The following is a 15,500-nucleotide window of genomic DNA, read 5'->3' as shown; positions in this document are numbered from 1 at the left end:
CTCTAGAACTGGCCTGTTTATGTTTCTGACCACTTTGGGACGTGTTTGTTGCCGTCAGCTTTTAGGCCACTGTGAGGATCCATACCGCTCCTATGTAGGCCCACCAGCAAACATTACTCAGAAGGTTCACTTGTGCGGTGGAACAGGACTCCAGAGGCCGGGGACTCACTATGACTTCAGCTGCGTCCCAGCCCTCCCCCTGCCCTTCTACACCCTACACATTCTAGAAACCTCACACTGTGGGGGCACTTGGAAGGAGGCCCTCTTGGGATTGATTCTGCGTCCAGGCTGTCCGGGGCTTTCCTCCAACTGTGAGGACTGTGCTGTGTTGGCTGGTTTACTGTCCACTGGACACAAGCTAAAGTCATTTTGGAAGAAAGAACCTCAACTGAGAAAATGCCTGCCCCCCCCCAGCACACACACACACACACACACACACACACACACACACACACACACACACCCGACTGGCCTGTGGACAAGTCTGTGGTGCACTTTCTTGATTAATGATTGATGTGGGAGGACCCAGCTCACTGTGGGTGGTGTCACTCCTGGGCAGGTGGTCTTGGGGTGTGTAAGAAAGCAGGTTGAGCAAGTCATGAGGAGCAAGTCAGTAAGCAGCACCCCTCCACGGCCTCTGCATCAGCTCCTGCCTCCGGGTTCCTGCCCTGACTTCTCTCAATGATGGACAACAACGTGGAACTGTAAACTGAAATCAAATCCTTTCCTCACCAAGTTGTTTATGGTCATGGTGTTTTATCATAGCAATAGAAACCCTAAGACACTAGTCCAGGCTGTGACCCACTGGTCAGAGATAGGATCCCTGGCCCCAGAGAAAGGCTGCCTCTCTCAGTCACCCCCTGCCTGCAGGGTCCAGCTCTTCAACACCAGGTACAGAAACCCTGACCTCTGAGGGACCTCACAGTGTTCCAGCCTTCCTCCTGTCCATCATACTGGGATCTCAGGCCTGTCAATCATGTATCCGACTAAGTTCCAAGAGTGTCACCTTCCTAGATGAACTGTGAGAACTGGGACGTGTCCTGCAGACTGGGATGCTCTGAGAAGTGGGCTTTCTAACACACACTACTGTATGCTGGGTAGGGAAGGAAACCACCTTCACGTCTCAGAACCTTCGACTCCTCTACCTCTTTGGCAGTTCCTCTCTTGAATGAAGGCTCCAGCACTGGACTTTGCTCTGGGAGTCTTTTAAAAATAATAAAAAAAAATTTATTCATAATTTGTAAAATTATCTGTATGCATAGGTTTGTGCATATGAGTGCAGATGCCTATGGAGGCGAGAAGAGGGGTCCTCTGGAGCTGGAGTTACAGGGGGTTGTGATCCATCTGACATGGATGTTGGGAACAGACTGAGGTCTTCTGTAACAGCAGCATATGCTGTAACCACTGAGCAGTCTCCCCAGTCCTTCTCTGAGATTCTTATCCTTACTCTGCATGCTTGCTTGTTCGCCTAGCTTTCTTGGAGACTTGAGAGGGGTGATCATGGTGTCCCTAAGGAATGCTGTCCCCTACCCCGATCTGCCTCTGCAGGACCCAAGCTAAGGAGTAAGAGGCAGTGATCACTGCCAACTAGCTCTGAAGGTGAAGTGAGGTGCATGCCAAGGGCAAACCTAGTCCCCGGTGGGATGGCACTTGTTCTAATCCTGCTTAGTCACGCCTAAGGGCCCCATGTGCTTCCCTATCCTCTTCCTCTCCCTGTGCCTGATGCTCACATATTTCCCGTTCGTTTCTCAGTGTGGCCTTTCAAGAGCATTCTCGGGGAAACCACAGCTGTCCCACCTGCAGCTGTCCCCATGGCCTGAGCCCTCAGAGGGATTTCCCTCAGACATACTTAGACAAGTCCCACCCCCGACACACACACTGAGACCTGCCAAAGGGGTACAGCTTCACGGAATAGCATAGGGATGTCTGCCTGAGCCTTGGAACACCCCAGGCATTCCCTGGCCTCACCTTCTGCCTTTATCTGTAAACATAAAGATATGGACACACAGGACACGCTTGCTCGTCTTTTTTCTACTTGGCATCTTTCTCTTCCATGTAGAACAAAGTGCAGTGTGGGTTGGCTCTCTGATGGGATACTGGGCTGGAGGGAAATGTTTCTAGGAACCTACAGGAAGGTCAGAACACCGCAGGAGTTTCTGAGCTCTCCCGACCAGAGCTTTCCTTTACATTCTGAAGGCATCCCCACTGTCTGCCTGCAGCCAAGCAATGGGATTACTTTATTCACTTTGGCTCCAAGGTGACACTTCACTGTATTAAACAAGAGACAGCCTCCTTTGAAGGCTTCCATCCACATCCACCCTGACACCACCCACAGACAGCCACTGCTGCTTCTGACCTGAAGCCCTGGTTGCCAGTCACAAAGAGAGATTTTATGCATCGGGGAGAGAGAGAGAGAGAGAGGGAGACAGAGACAGAGACAGACAGAGGGAGAAACAGAGACAGAGGAAGACAGAGGGAGAGACAGAGACAGAGAGACAGAGGAAGAGAGACAGAGACAGAGAGAGATAGAGAGACAAAGAAACACAGAGTCTGATTGATTATAGGGAGGGGGAGGGCCTTCCTCAGAGGGACCCAATTGCCAATCTTAGAAGCAGCAATGGTGGGCAATTCTGCCTTGCCCCAGTCACCACTGAGGACTTGGTTCCTCAAGGAGAATATATCCACCAGAACCTTTCACCCCAATATTTATCAACCCTACACTCTGTGAAAGACATGGGAATTTGGTTTTCCTCTGAGAGTAGGAAAAAGATCTAGAAAACAGAACCAAGTGAGTAGAAGGGACAATTTACTGTGAGGGCACAGTCTATGAGTGGGTGGCCCGCCACTCACAGAGAGCAGCCTGTGTCTGTCTCTTAGCCAGGCCCGCCCTTCAGGAAAGGGGCCTGGGTCATGCAGCAGAAGAGAAGGACACAGGGGCTCTTCTACACCCTCATCATCCCTGGTCCCTGGGGTCTCCCTTACTCCCCAGGACTGTTTCTTCAGGATGCCAAGCGGTCTGCAGCACGCACATACCTGAACCAAGGGCTTGACTAATGATGTGGGAACACACAGCTCACTTCCTCACCCCCGCCAATCTTCTGAGAGGAGAGTCTTCCCTAACAGCAAATCCATCACTGACAGGTCCAGCTGTAACTCATGTGCATGGCCCATGGGGTACATGGTTCTCAGCCTTGCCCAAAGTCCTATCCCATAACCCACATTCCCCACCTTCACCCAGCCCTCCATCATGGAACTTGGAGGCTAACCCCCTCTATGTCTCCATCATGCTAGTCTGAACCTTAGCTCTCTCTCATGGAACCTTCAGCTCTAACACTGGGACATTCCTGGGCAAACTGGTCACCATGGTGTCATTCTCTAAATCTTTCTGAGCCTAGCAGGTGGGTCCCATACATAGAACCTTACTGACTCCCCATCCCATGCCATTGACCTTGTACTTTGTGCTCCCTAGGAAACCATTTTACTTATGAATTTCAGACACAGCTCCTGTGGATCCTGAGACACCATATGCCACCCCACAATCTTCGGGGATCAAGCCCTCTTCCTCACCTGATCTCACAAGATTCTGTCCTCTTGGCCTCTATCCACCCCCCAGATGTTCCAGGCATTGTTACTCCATCTCCGAGTTGAAGCACAAGGCCCCAGAGCAACCTTGAACTCCAGGCCAAAGCATTTCCATGGATAGAACAAGAAAAACAGCTGGGCTGTCTGCCTCTCATAGCTGGGATCCAAGTGACTGTCCCCAGGCCTCCCACAGATCCTCACCTCACCCACTGTGTCCCCTCCTGGGGTTTTGCACCCCAAGTGTCAAAGACTCCATTCTCTTTGTGTAAACATCTTAATTACATCTTTAATGCTCTCACACATGGTGATGCTGTGAGTTAAATTACAGCTTTGTGCATCCTAAATTACTCACAGTCCTCCAGTTGCTCAAGTGCTAACGTATTTATAGCATCTAGAGGCAGAAATAAAACCAGAGCAGTCCCCATGGGATCCTCCTAGCCCCTCACCTCTTGATGTGTGGTATCTGCCCAATGGCATATGGGCCACCCCCGCATCCCCTCTAGCCAGCAGAGGACAGCGATGGTGGTGACGCTGGGGATGCGCCTCTGTGCATGCTCATGTGGGAGTCCCAGTGTAGAAAACTGCCCCGTCTTTGTGATCTACTCTGCCCAGTTGCCCCTGGTATGAACCTCGTGCCTCCAAGACAGAGAAGGAGACCAAAGGCCGAGACTCCCTTCCACATTCCATGAACACCGAATGCCCCTTCCTGCATTTAGGGCAGAAGGGAAAAACTAAAACCAGACTTGGTTTCTTGGGTCTTTTCCTCAAAGGACAATCTTTTCCAGGCAACCATAACTTTTCCTACTAGCTTCTGGCCTTAGACTGCCCTTGGACCAAAGGCCTCTCCCAGAACCCCGTATCGGAAGGGAGCTATTTCCGGAAGCAGGTCAGGCCAGCTTTTGGACCCCACTGAAGAAACACAGTGGACAGAGGAACCCAGCCTTGTTTCCTTCTTCCGTGTAGCCCTGAGCACTGAAGGAGAGGAAGCAGCCTATGGTGATGCTCCACTGCATACCACGGGGTGGGAGTCAGCTTGCCAGGTGGAGCCGATGCAGAGAGCCTCTGTCTTACTCTTATGCTGGAACAGGTACACGTCTGTGTGCAGCCCATTCATGCACATGCATGAAGCCTTCTCCACAAACTGAGGGAAATGCATCTTTCCATACCCAGTCTCCCATTTCATCTCCCTCAGCTACCTTGGCTGCCAGTGACATGTGGCTGGGAGACTTTGTGCTCACCCACTCACCATAATATCCTAACTATGCACTGCCCTGGGTTTGTGTAGCCCTTTTCCTGGCATCTACTGGGCATTTCTAGCTCTGTCCCTGGGCCTCCTGGGCCTATAAAGGGTGCTGCCCTAGCTGAATGTGGTGGCGCACGCCTTTGATCCCAGCACTCAGGAGGCAGAGGCAGGTGGATCTCTGTGAGTTGGAGGCCAGCCTGGTCTACACAGCAAGTTCCAAGACCCTGCCTCAAAAAACAAACAAAGAACCCTTCCCAAAAGGTGTTGCAATGCCCCATCCCTATCATCTAGGGTTTGCCTCTCTCTACCCTAGAGCAGGCCCCAGGCCAAAAAAAAAAAAAAAAAATGCAGTCCTAGATAGAGGGGAGTCTGCCTCTCTTCTCCCTTGCCCTTCAAGCTCGTGCCCTTCCTTCCCAACAGAAGCAGACCTTGACGTGAGGGGTATGGCCAGGAGACCAGAAAGCCAGCAGTGGCTCTTCGCCTTCCTGCACGAGGGCTGCCTTCCGAGCCGGGCCATCGGTTCAGGAGAAGTCAGTGGCCAGATGCCTAGCCTGGTCAGAGGTCTCTCTTCAAGCTTGAGTCAGTGGGTGGGGCCTCAGCACAGCTGGTGTCTGTTGCAGCCCTTTCCTGTCCTGTGGTGGCGATGGCTCAGGTCCTGAGATAGATCTTGACAGTCAGGAAGTGGGCAGCCAGTGCTGCTGGCACTGTGGCGGGTGTCTTTGTCAGAGGTCCAGGCCACTCACGCGTGGATGGCATTGGCTACATCAGTAAACACCAGCCTGCTAGGCCTCTGCAGTGGGCCTTGGGAAGGGAGGGTGCTCTGCAGGGAAACAGGCAGGGGCATCAGAACCATGACCAAAGCCAGTCCCTGATCCAGTCACTTCCACCCTCATTTCCTGGTGCCTGCTTTTGCCTGGCACCAGTTATGCCTTCTGCCTAGAATGCCCTTCCACCAAGCTCGGTCTAGAAACGTGACCTGGCTCCTATGGCTTCTCCCTCTCCCAAGCCATTCCCAGCTTGCCCTGTCACCTTGGCAGCACTTACTACGGGCTTAGGATTGAATTAATTAGGCATGTACTTCTTTCTGCCAGCAGGAAGATCTCACCTCTGACCCTCTTCCCCCCAGGACGGGTCAAAGACAGGCCCGGACCCTTCATGGTACTCTGGCTTTGGAGGATCTGGGAGAGTGGTAGCAGTGCTGAGGTTGCCCAGTGGTTCTGACTGGATAAGGGAATGGGCGAGGAGGAGTGTTTGGCTTGGGTCTTCACTGCCCCAGATCGTCAGAGCCAAGGATTCACCAGTCTACTCAGAGATGCCTCTGCTGAAGAACCTGATCCCACTCACAACTCACTCAAGTCCATCGATCCTCAGGGACACGAGAAACCTAAGAGTCCTTGGCCCTGTTAATCTTGCTTTTAGTTTTCATCTGTGTGTTTTTCTGCTTTCCCAGCTAGTACATGAGGGTTAACAGAAGAACTGGGATTTCCATATGTAGACGAGAAAACCAGGCTTAGAGATTCCAACTGGGCCTCCAAGATCTACAGGCTGTCAGAGCCCAGCCACGCTGGATCCCACAAAGCCTGGCTTTGTACAGTGAGTCTGTGAGAGCCACAGAATAATTCCAGCACTTTCTAAACAACTCTGAAGAGACCCATACACTCAAAGCTGCCATCTCATCACCTGGCAAGGGCTGGCAAAATGCATGGAAAGGATGGAGGGTGGGTAGTAGGAGACAGGTCAGATCCAGGCTGGGTGGGAAGACTGGCCAGTGCCCACCTTGCCCTGTGTGGCCTGCAGGGAGGCAGCAGCTTGCATGGAGGCTGCATCTCGCCCATGTTCCAGGAGTTCCTGCTCCAATTCATCTTGCTCCTCCGTGGGGTCAAAGTTGTACATAGGCATGAGCTGGTGGCGTAGCTTCTCCAGCCTAGGGGGAGGACAGAGGCTGTTTGGGGGTAGGACAGAGCCTTCCTCCTTCAGTCTTGGTGACCAAGAGAGGCACACGCCAAGTTTAAGGTACCCCAAGTCTTCCCTCAGGATTCACTGATAGGCATCTTTGAACCTACAGTACCAATCTGACTCTCAGATGGGTAGCCTTAGAATGATCAACTAGCCATTCCAGGCTCTGGCTATAGGGGCCACAAGGGCTGCCTGGGCCAAGATTCTCCTGCAATCCCAGCCTCTATGGACTGAGGCAGAGGAAGGGAGCCAGTGGCAGCCAAGTTAAGACATCAGGGCAAGGGTGGCTGGCTGGTGACGATTCCTACCCTTCTTTTCTTTCCCCATACCCCAATGCCAGGGTTACATCTGTTTTCTCAGAATCTTCATACCTGCCTGCCTGTGTGTGAAAGTGGCCATCCCCAGTCACGAGTGGGCGGAAGAGGCCTTGATCTCCACCCCGCCCCCAACACCCAGTGAGAGGAGCCTTAGTGCTGGGCCTCTTTCTCCTTTCACACTCATATCCACTGGATCCCAGCCCAGCCCTTCCTATGGGCGAAAGCTTCAGGAACCATCTGAGAATTACCTCTTCTTCTTCCTGATATATAAAACCTGCAAGAGAAGGAACAGCATCAGCTGCTGAGAAACGGAGATCCCCACCAACCCAGCACGCCCTCAGGGTGGGGGAACTGTAGGGGATGAAGAGAGGAAGGAACACTTGGGGGTCCCCATCCCATACAGATGTCTTACATGTATGCTTAACATTCACCCCAGCCCTTGCCTCAGTAAGGTCTTGCTATTACCCTAGTCTTGCCTGGAATTCCCTATGTAACCCAGGCCAGTCTTGACCTCTCCATCCTTCTGTTTCAGTCTCCGAGTGCTAGAATTACAGGCCTGCGCAACCACACCTGGGTCCTTCGATATCTTCAGATGCCAACAGACTGGAGACTTGGAGATGGGGGCCAGGCATAGGAAAATTAGTTAAGGCTGTCTGGAATTGACTGTTTCCAGCTCTCCAAATCCTGACTAACCTCCCACTCAGCATCTGCCTGGGACTCCTCAGTGCTGAAGGGGAAAGGGAAGACTTCCGCATGTCCCTTCCCCTCAATTCTCACTGAAGCCCTTACAGGCAAAATCAACAGTAGGTCAGCAACAGCCAGGCCGCAGAACAGTGGCTCTAGGCAAGACTCTGCACATCTGAGCCCCAGGGTTGTCCCTCAGAACTCTGATGCTAGAGGAGCCTAAGAAAGTCCCTGGGTCCCTCCCTCCCTTGTCCAGACACAAAAGTAAAAGGTTGACAATCAGATACTATCTAGAACTCCCAGGCAGGAGTGGGGAGCCTTGGTACCAAACACCAAAGAGAGAGAAGGTGGGGATATTTAGGTGACCACGTCTAGGCAGGGACTCCAAGGACTACTGCCACCATCTGCTCTTCCCCAAACCGACAATTTTTGAATGTCAAGAATATGACAGCCAGGTGGAGTCATGAATAACTTTGATCCCAGTACTTGGGAGGCAGAGGCAGGCAGATCTCTGTGAGTTCGAGGCCAGCCTGGTCTACAGAGTGTGTTCCAGGACAGCTAGTGCTACATAGTGAGACCTTGTCTCTAAAAATACAAACAAACAAAACAACAAAAAGAGTATGACAGCTTCTGCTTGGGGAAAACCACATCCTCAAGTTTGTTCTGAGCCCCTGTGGCTCCCACAATTTTTGTAGCCAACTCATAGCTTGAATCTGTTTAATTCCCAAACTGGCCAAGAGCTTTTCCCATATGATTTCAAGTGGAAAAAAAGCTAAAATGTCCCTAGCTCACCCACCTGCTCCAGGGAGTGACTCCTTGCTGTCCTAGGGGTAGATGGAAGAGACACTCAGGTCTCTGAGTCATCCCCAGCCCCCTTCCACCCTGAGCGCCAGCCACAGTACCTCTGCTTTTGCTCCTTGGCCTCGCGGCTCTTGTGCCAAATCTCTCCCTTCCCCTGTAGTCTGTGACTCAGGATAACCTCAGGAAAAGCCTGACAGAAACTCCATCCAGCTTGCATGTCTGTGCCCTGCGGCCCCTCCACCCCAGCTCAGGACACGCTCCCACTTCCTTTCCAAACCTCCCTGCCTTTCACTGTCCAGCCTCACGTCTCCCGGAGCCTTCCTGCTCTGCTCCTACCTGTACCAAGCTCTTTTCACACTCCTGTATGAGGCATGAGGCTGGCATCAACTCCTCCATGTGCCCATGGCATGGCTCAAGGCTGGTAATAAGGGGATGGAAGAGGCATTTGGGACATTTCTAGAAGTCTTCCCCTATGTGCCTTGGAGCTCTTTCCTGCCCTCCACTAGCTTTGCCCTGCCACCTTCTGCCCCTCTACTTCTGGTGGGAAGGACGTCCACTCTGGGACGTCAAATGTCCCTTAGGGACAAAGAGCAAGGCAGCCTTATCAAATTCCTTGTCAAAATCTTTTGCTTAGAATTGAGACAGACTCTAAGCCGTTTGCCCCTGAGGTTAAGGTGTCTCCGGCTGTTTTAGCCATCACACGGGTGCTGAGGGGAAGCACCACCATCTCCCTCATTCCTATCCCAGGAGAGCTCTCCTTCCTGGCCTCCCGCTGTGTGTGATGCATCCTGGCCCTACTGGCCAGCCAGCAGTTGTTCCCTGGCATCCATCCGGAGCCTGCAGGGCCCATATGGCAGCCCTAGTTTAACACTAGCTCTAGCCAGGCCTTGGATGACTATCCCTGCCTTTTGTGTGTGTGAGCGTGTGTGTGCGTGTTGTGCGTGTGTGTGTGTGCGCGCGCGTGTGTGTGTGTGTGTGTGTGTGTGTGTGCGTGTGCGTGTGTGTGTGTGTGTGTGTGTGTGTGTGTGTGTGTTTTGTTTGGTTTTAGCCCAGTGCTGACGACTGAAGCTCGGACTTTGCATCTGCTGTTCATGCACTTGACTACTGATCTACATCCCTGGTGCCCCAGTCCAGCTGTTTGTGAGATCCACATGCTCCTGAGCTTAAGGCTAGCCACCCACTGATTGTAAAGGGCAATGGGCACAATGCCATCATTACTAGGCCTTCTAGGGGACTCCAGGTGCATCCCACTTTCCTTAGTCTTCGGTTGCACAATCCTTAGTGGCTCTTTGGTGACATTCTTTGTGTCTGTCACTGTAGAAGGATACTCACAGTGTTCTTCTAGATCACTTCTGTTCTGATGGCTGCCTGCCCCTTCTTGTGACAATGAGGTCAGGCTCCTATCTAGAGTCAGAGCTCTGATGTTTCTTCTCAGCTGTCTCTGACCACACAGCCCACATAAAACCCTCTGCCTATTAACCTATTCGTCACAAGAAACACAGTCAGGACCTTGTCTCTTCCGGCGCTGTTGTGTCCCAAGGGTAAAGGAGGATACTTAGTAAATAATTACCGAAAAAATGCATAAATGAACTGCTAGCAGCCGGCCATGGCTAAAGCATCCCACCAGACTCTGTAGCCCATAAAATAGCCCAACCACCTTCTGGCCTCTACTGCTATTGGAACTCCCACACTCCTTTGCTTCACTGCCCTGCATGGGGCTCACAGAACCTCCTATCTGCCTTAAAACTCTGCCTGTCAAGACCCTGTGTCTTGACCCCTCCCCAATCCCAATCTTATATGCCCCAGCTCAAAACACCATGTATTATTCAGACGCGTTCCTGGCTCCTCCAGTTAGAATTGCTTATCTGGGTCCCAGTAAATAAATCTTGGGGGTAGGTGGGAGGGAATTGTATTCTCATTAATGGACAATTGCTTCTAATTAGGTTGTCTATAAGTCTAAACACTAATCACCCTCCCCCCAAAGGACAGTGTTCTGGGCCTTCTCCAGCTTGCCCCGGCTCTCACCATGGCCACAGCCAGGCCAATCACTGTGATGATCCCAAAAGACAGAAGCATGGTACCCACACCGGCTGCACCACCTGCCACATCAGGGATTCTGGTGCCATTGAAGCTTGTGGTTTCTGGGCTGAGGGTGGTGGTCTCTGTGGTAGACCCTTCAGCGGCAGGTTCCAAGTCAGGCTCAGTGGTGGGTGGGTGGCTGCTGAACCAGCTCTGAGTAGCTGGGCCCCTGGGATTCATGCTGATGCTAGGAAAGTGCCAGCGCTCAGTCAACCTGCCCACTGACTTCTGACGTGAGGAGTGTCCAAGGCTGCAGCCCCCGCCACCGTGATGACCACTGGCACAGCCGAATCCTTCACAGGAGACCCCTGTCTCCCTGGGTTCTAGAAAGGCAAGAACAAAAGCAAGAGTTACAGCTAGGGGCATAGCCAGGGATAAATCACTCTAGAATCTGAAAGCACTGAGGAGGTAAAGATTTCAAGATGGAGCTAAGTTCAGGAAGTGTTAAGACACAGGATTTGCCTATGCTTCCCATATGGATACAGGGGCATGAAAACATGGTTATATCGATCATACGTGGAAGATGGGAGAAGATGCAGAGGCCTGAAGGGAAAAGTCTACCCTTGCATGCATATCTCTGCATTCTCGGTTTCTCCCATTCCTACCTCCTCATTCCTTACACCCCACACGTCTCTCATCCTGCGTGGGAAAACAAAACCCTGCAGCCTTTTCCCTCCTTGATGGGAAACGCCTGCCTAAGATTCAGACAGATCTGATTTTTGAATCCTGAACATGCTGGATAACCTCTCACAAGTCACCACTTTTCTCCACTAGTTTTTTTCCAAAGTGGAAAATGGTAAGAGCAACCCCACGGTGTTGTAGGGTTAGTGGCACGTTAGAATGAACAAGTCCCTCGGGGTGGGGGGAATTTAGCTGAGCACAGGGCCTGTCCCCAGGAGGCACCGAGTCAGTGTTCCAAATCCCCATCACTACCACCACCAAGCCAGGAGGAGGGAGGCACAGCAGTCACTGGACCTGTGTGTCCCAGGCTGTGGTTGGGGCTAGGGTAGGGCTGGTGTGGAGATACTGAGAGGCAGGAAGGATGGAATGAGCTAGGTCCTCTGGCAGGGTAGTTGGCAGGAGTGGTCATATACCACCTCCTTTCACTCCTAGAAGTAAGCCAAGGAGTTACATCTGCAAAGGCAGCAATGAAATGCCCACTTTGAAACGCCTTCTCCTGTTTCCCTCCTATTTTGGAAGCAGAGGGTGGAGATCACTCAGCCCCGTGGGTCTTAGGTAAAGCAGAGTGGGAAGGAGTCCTAGCAGAGGTGCAGAGGGGCGGACCTAGATAAAAAGGATCCTTAGCTTATGGCTACATACATGTTTCTCTGTGTAGCTCATAGGTGTGCATAGGATCTTGCAGATGCAAGATTATGCGTGAGAGGTGTGCACATCATGGTCCCTTAGGAAGGAGCAAAACTGGCAAAGGGTCATGCATGGAGTAGACTTATTCCTCTCTGTCCTCTCCAGCTTAGCTCAGCACGAAGTCTCAGGTTCACTTCTGGGCTCTGCCACTGATCCCAGCCATGACCTTGGACCAGACCCTTAACTTAGCTCCGAGTCTCTGTTTATTATGAGCCAAAGGGAGAGAAGGCATCCTGCTGACTATTTTCTTGGCCTGCCTCGGGGTCCAAAGGGGAAGGGAAGAACACCGGGGTGAAAGTGGTGGGCACCGCGACCTCCTAGAAGCTGCATGCCATTCTCCATCAGGTCTCTCAGTCCTCCCTGCCTCAGTCCCCACGCCCGCCTCCACGACCCTGTTATTCTTCCATTCTTCCTCAGAAGCAGCCGATCTCAGGCACTTACTTAATCCTCTCCGGAGCGCGGAGCTCAGTCTGAGAAGCTAAGGGTGGTAGCGACGGGCGGGCGGGAGGCGTGGGCGGGGGGAACACCCAGGCCCGCGCGTTGGGGGCGACAGGTCCGACCCAAGGTCCGCCTTCCCTGAACGCAGGGATCAGCTAGTATTAGCCTGCACCGGCTGACAGCCTGAGCTGGGGTGGGCTGGGCCGGGACCATGGAGGGGGTGGGGCTGGGATGAGCAGCCTCGGGGGATCCCAGGAGCCGGAGTGCCTTGCCTCCCGGCCCCCTCCGTGCCTCCGAGTCCTGATTGGGTGCCAGGCCTAAAACTCGACCAGCATTGGCCTACTCGCCTGTCGCTCGGATATAGCTCCGCCCCCAACGAGAGCTAGGAGCTGAAACCCTTTTGAACTGCCAAAAGAGATTCTCAGAGACTACCTCTGACCCTGGTGGCCTGCCGGAAGTTGGGCAGCGGACTGTAGGTGGCCAGATCCTTTCTGGGCCAGAATTCGGGTCCTGGCCAGCTCCGCCCGCACTGGGACAGACTTGTAAGCCGAAAATGCATAGGTACAGAGGTTTGGCGAGAGCTCTAGAGGAGTCTTTGAAGCCTAATTGAACGCTGGCTTAATCTTCTACTGAGTTTATGTCCTTGAACAGCAAACTGCTTCTCTTCCTTTGTCTCCGCTTCTCGCTTAGATAGGAACCCTGATGAAAGGACTTTTTTGCTAAATTTTTGGTAAATGACTCCAACTATGGGGCTACAAATGAAGAATCTTCAGTCCAGAGATATTGAGAGCAGAATGGAATTATCTGAGTGACATTATAATGATGTGCCCTGACCCAAGCAAGCCTACCTATCCCCCTCATAATAGCTTCCATCCACAGCAAAATTCATGTCAGGACAGAGGCACTAATTCCCTCTACTCCAGACTTATATCCCCAGCCCTTTAAAACTACCCCCACCCCCATCCCGTCCGTCCCATAGACAAAGTATCACACTATTGTTCAGGATGGCCTGATACTATGTAGCTCAAGCTGCCCTTGAACCAAGGCAATCCTCCACTTCTTGGGTGCTGGAATTTTGAATTTTAATGGATTTTTATGTGTAAGGATGTTTTGTCTGCATGTATATCTATGCATCATGTATGTTCCTGGTGCCTGAGGAAGCTAGAAGAGGGCATTGAATCCTCTGGTACTGGAGTTGCAGACTGCTGTTAGCCTCTGTGTGGGTGCTGAGAATTGAGCCTAGGTCCTCTGGAAAAGCAGCCAGTGCTCTTAACCACTGAGCCATTTCTCCCGGACTCCCATGTACTGGGATTTATAGGTGTGTACTAGTATACCCGATCCAGCCCCAAAATCATGACTTATTATTAGTTATGAATGCTTGGCCTTAGTTTAGGCTTGTCCCACTTGCTCTTATAACATATTAACCTGTTTCTCTTCATCTACGTTTTGCCTGGGACTTTTACCTTTCTTTCCTTCTGTATGTCCTACTCTGTGTCTGTCTGTCTGGCAGCTGCCTGCCTGGCTGACCCCAGTGCCTCCCTCTCTTTCTCCCTTATTCTCTCTCGAGCCTAGAGTCCTTCTTCTACTCATTCTCTCTGGCTGCCAGCCCTGCCTATCCCTCTACTGCCCAGCTATTGGTCACTCAGGTTTTGTTTTTTGTTTTTTTTTTTTTTCCGAGACAGGGTTTCTCTGTGTAGTTTTGGTGCCTGTCCTGGAGCTCGCCCTGTAGACCAGGCTGGCCTCAAACTCACAGAGATCTGCCTGGCTCGGCCTCTCGAGTACTGGGATTAAAGGCATGTGCCACTGCCACCCAGCTCAGCTTTTTATTAGACCAATCTGGTGCCTTAGGCAGGCAAGGTGAAACAGCAACACACCTTTACATAGTTAAACAAGTGCAACACATTTTTACATAGTTAAACAATTATTCTGTAGCACAAACAAATGTAACATATCTTAGTTAAATAAATATTCTATTCCACAACACAGCCCCCACCCTTTCATTCCAATTTTTTATTTTTTACTTTTTGAAACAGAGCTTCTGGTCTCTGTGTCTCCACCTCCTGGGAGCTGGGATTTATAAGTGTGTATCACCATATCCCATTTATGGGAATCAAACTGAGTATTGTGCATGTTAGGTAGGTGAGCATGTCAACAACTGAGCTACCCGAATAAACTATTTTTTATTTTTATTTTATTTTATTAAAATTATGTGTATGGGTGGTTGGGTAGGTGTGTACATGTGAATGCAGGTGTCCACCGAGGTGCTTGGAACTGAAGAATATGTGCTCCTAACTGCTGATCCATCTCTTCAAGGTCTCTTCCCACCTTTTTAATTTTGAGACAGGTTTTTACTAAATTACCCAGGCTGGTCTTGAACTTAGGATCCTCCTGCTTCAGCTTCTCTAGTAGCTGTGATTACATGCCTGTATCACCAGGTCCTGCAACTGCTATGAACTTTATAAAAGGCGCAACTAAAGCCTAGAAAGGTCTGAGCACTTAAAGTTAAGCAACGAATTGCCAACAAAATCAGGATTCGAATCTAGTTTTCCAGCATTTGCTTTTCTATCTGGTCCAAATTTTATGTGCATGTGAGGTCGAGAGGGTCTTTAGATACCTAATCCCTTCCCGAAAACAGAGACTGCCCCCAAACACTGGAACCCAACCACACGCTGCTAGACCCAGCTTGCAAGCTGTTAGAACAGCATCCTTCCTCCCCTCTCTAGCCTGGCTCTCAAACCCAACACAGACTGACACCCGCTCGGTTTGTTTCCGCCCATACACCGCCCCAACTGGATATGTAAACGCGTGCTTCAAGCAATCACTGCAGGCTGGAGCCACATCTCTGCTGCGACCTTAAGGAAGACTAATGGGTCTGGGACCCTACAGCGCACCTCACACGTCCCCACACTTTCCCACTAGTGGGGCTGAGGGTGGGTGCGGGTCAGTTCAGCCTGCCCGCCCTCCCGCAGTCTTCAAAGGGGGAACCCGGTGGCTGTAGGAACCCTAGACCAGGGAGACGTGGTGCACCGGAGCAC

At 51.6% G+C, this 15,500-nt stretch overlaps 1 protein-coding gene across 2 annotated transcripts; it reads right to left on the bottom strand.

The window, feature by feature from the left end:
• Positions 1–723: 723 nt before the first annotated feature.
• On the bottom strand, positions 724–12,719 carry CUNH3orf18 (chromosome unknown C3orf18 homolog). 2 transcript variants are annotated; one of them, XM_052719815.1, is made up of 5 exons: positions 12,469–12,719; positions 10,669–10,985; positions 7,347–7,372; positions 6,602–6,749; positions 724–5,645 (listed from the first exon to the last, which is right to left on the bottom strand). In XM_052719815.1, the coding sequence occupies exons 2-5, from the start codon at positions 10,840–10,842 to the stop codon at positions 5,565–5,567; spliced, it is 429 nt and encodes a 142-aa protein (XP_052575775.1). In that variant the 5' UTR covers positions 10,843–10,985; positions 12,469–12,719; the 3' UTR covers positions 724–5,564. The 2 variants fall into 2 exon arrangements, with proteins under 2 accessions (XP_052575775.1, XP_052575766.1); XM_052719806.1 differs by having other exon boundaries at positions 10,609–10,985; positions 12,469–12,715.
• Between the last annotated feature and the right edge of the window lie 2,781 nt (positions 12,720–15,500).

Source organism: Peromyscus californicus, unplaced genomic scaffold (genome assembly GCF_007827085.1).
Source record: "Peromyscus californicus insignis strain IS unplaced genomic scaffold, ASM782708v3 Scaffold_11__1_contigs__length_118956290, whole genome shotgun sequence".
Taxonomy (NCBI): Eukaryota; Metazoa; Chordata; class Mammalia; order Rodentia; family Cricetidae; genus Peromyscus; species Peromyscus californicus.
Note: the sequence above shows the minus strand (reverse complement) of the source record. Positions and strands in the feature narration are given on the sequence as shown.

Excerpts from the sequence above, each read along its gene's own strand:
- CUNH3orf18 (XM_052719806.1), bottom strand. The coding sequence starts at position 10,842 with ATGAATCCCAGGGGCCCAGCTACTCAGAGCTGGTTCAGCAGCCACCCA. Across the intron at positions 7,373-10,608 it reads TTGGCCTGGCTGTGGCCATG|GTTTTATATATCAGGAAGAA; the intron begins GTGAGAGCCGGG and ends CTTCTCTTGCAG. Across the intron at positions 5,646-6,601 it reads TGCAGGCCACACAGGGCAAG|AGCACCCTCCCTTCCCAAGG; the intron begins GTGGGCACTGGC and ends GTTTCCCTGCAG.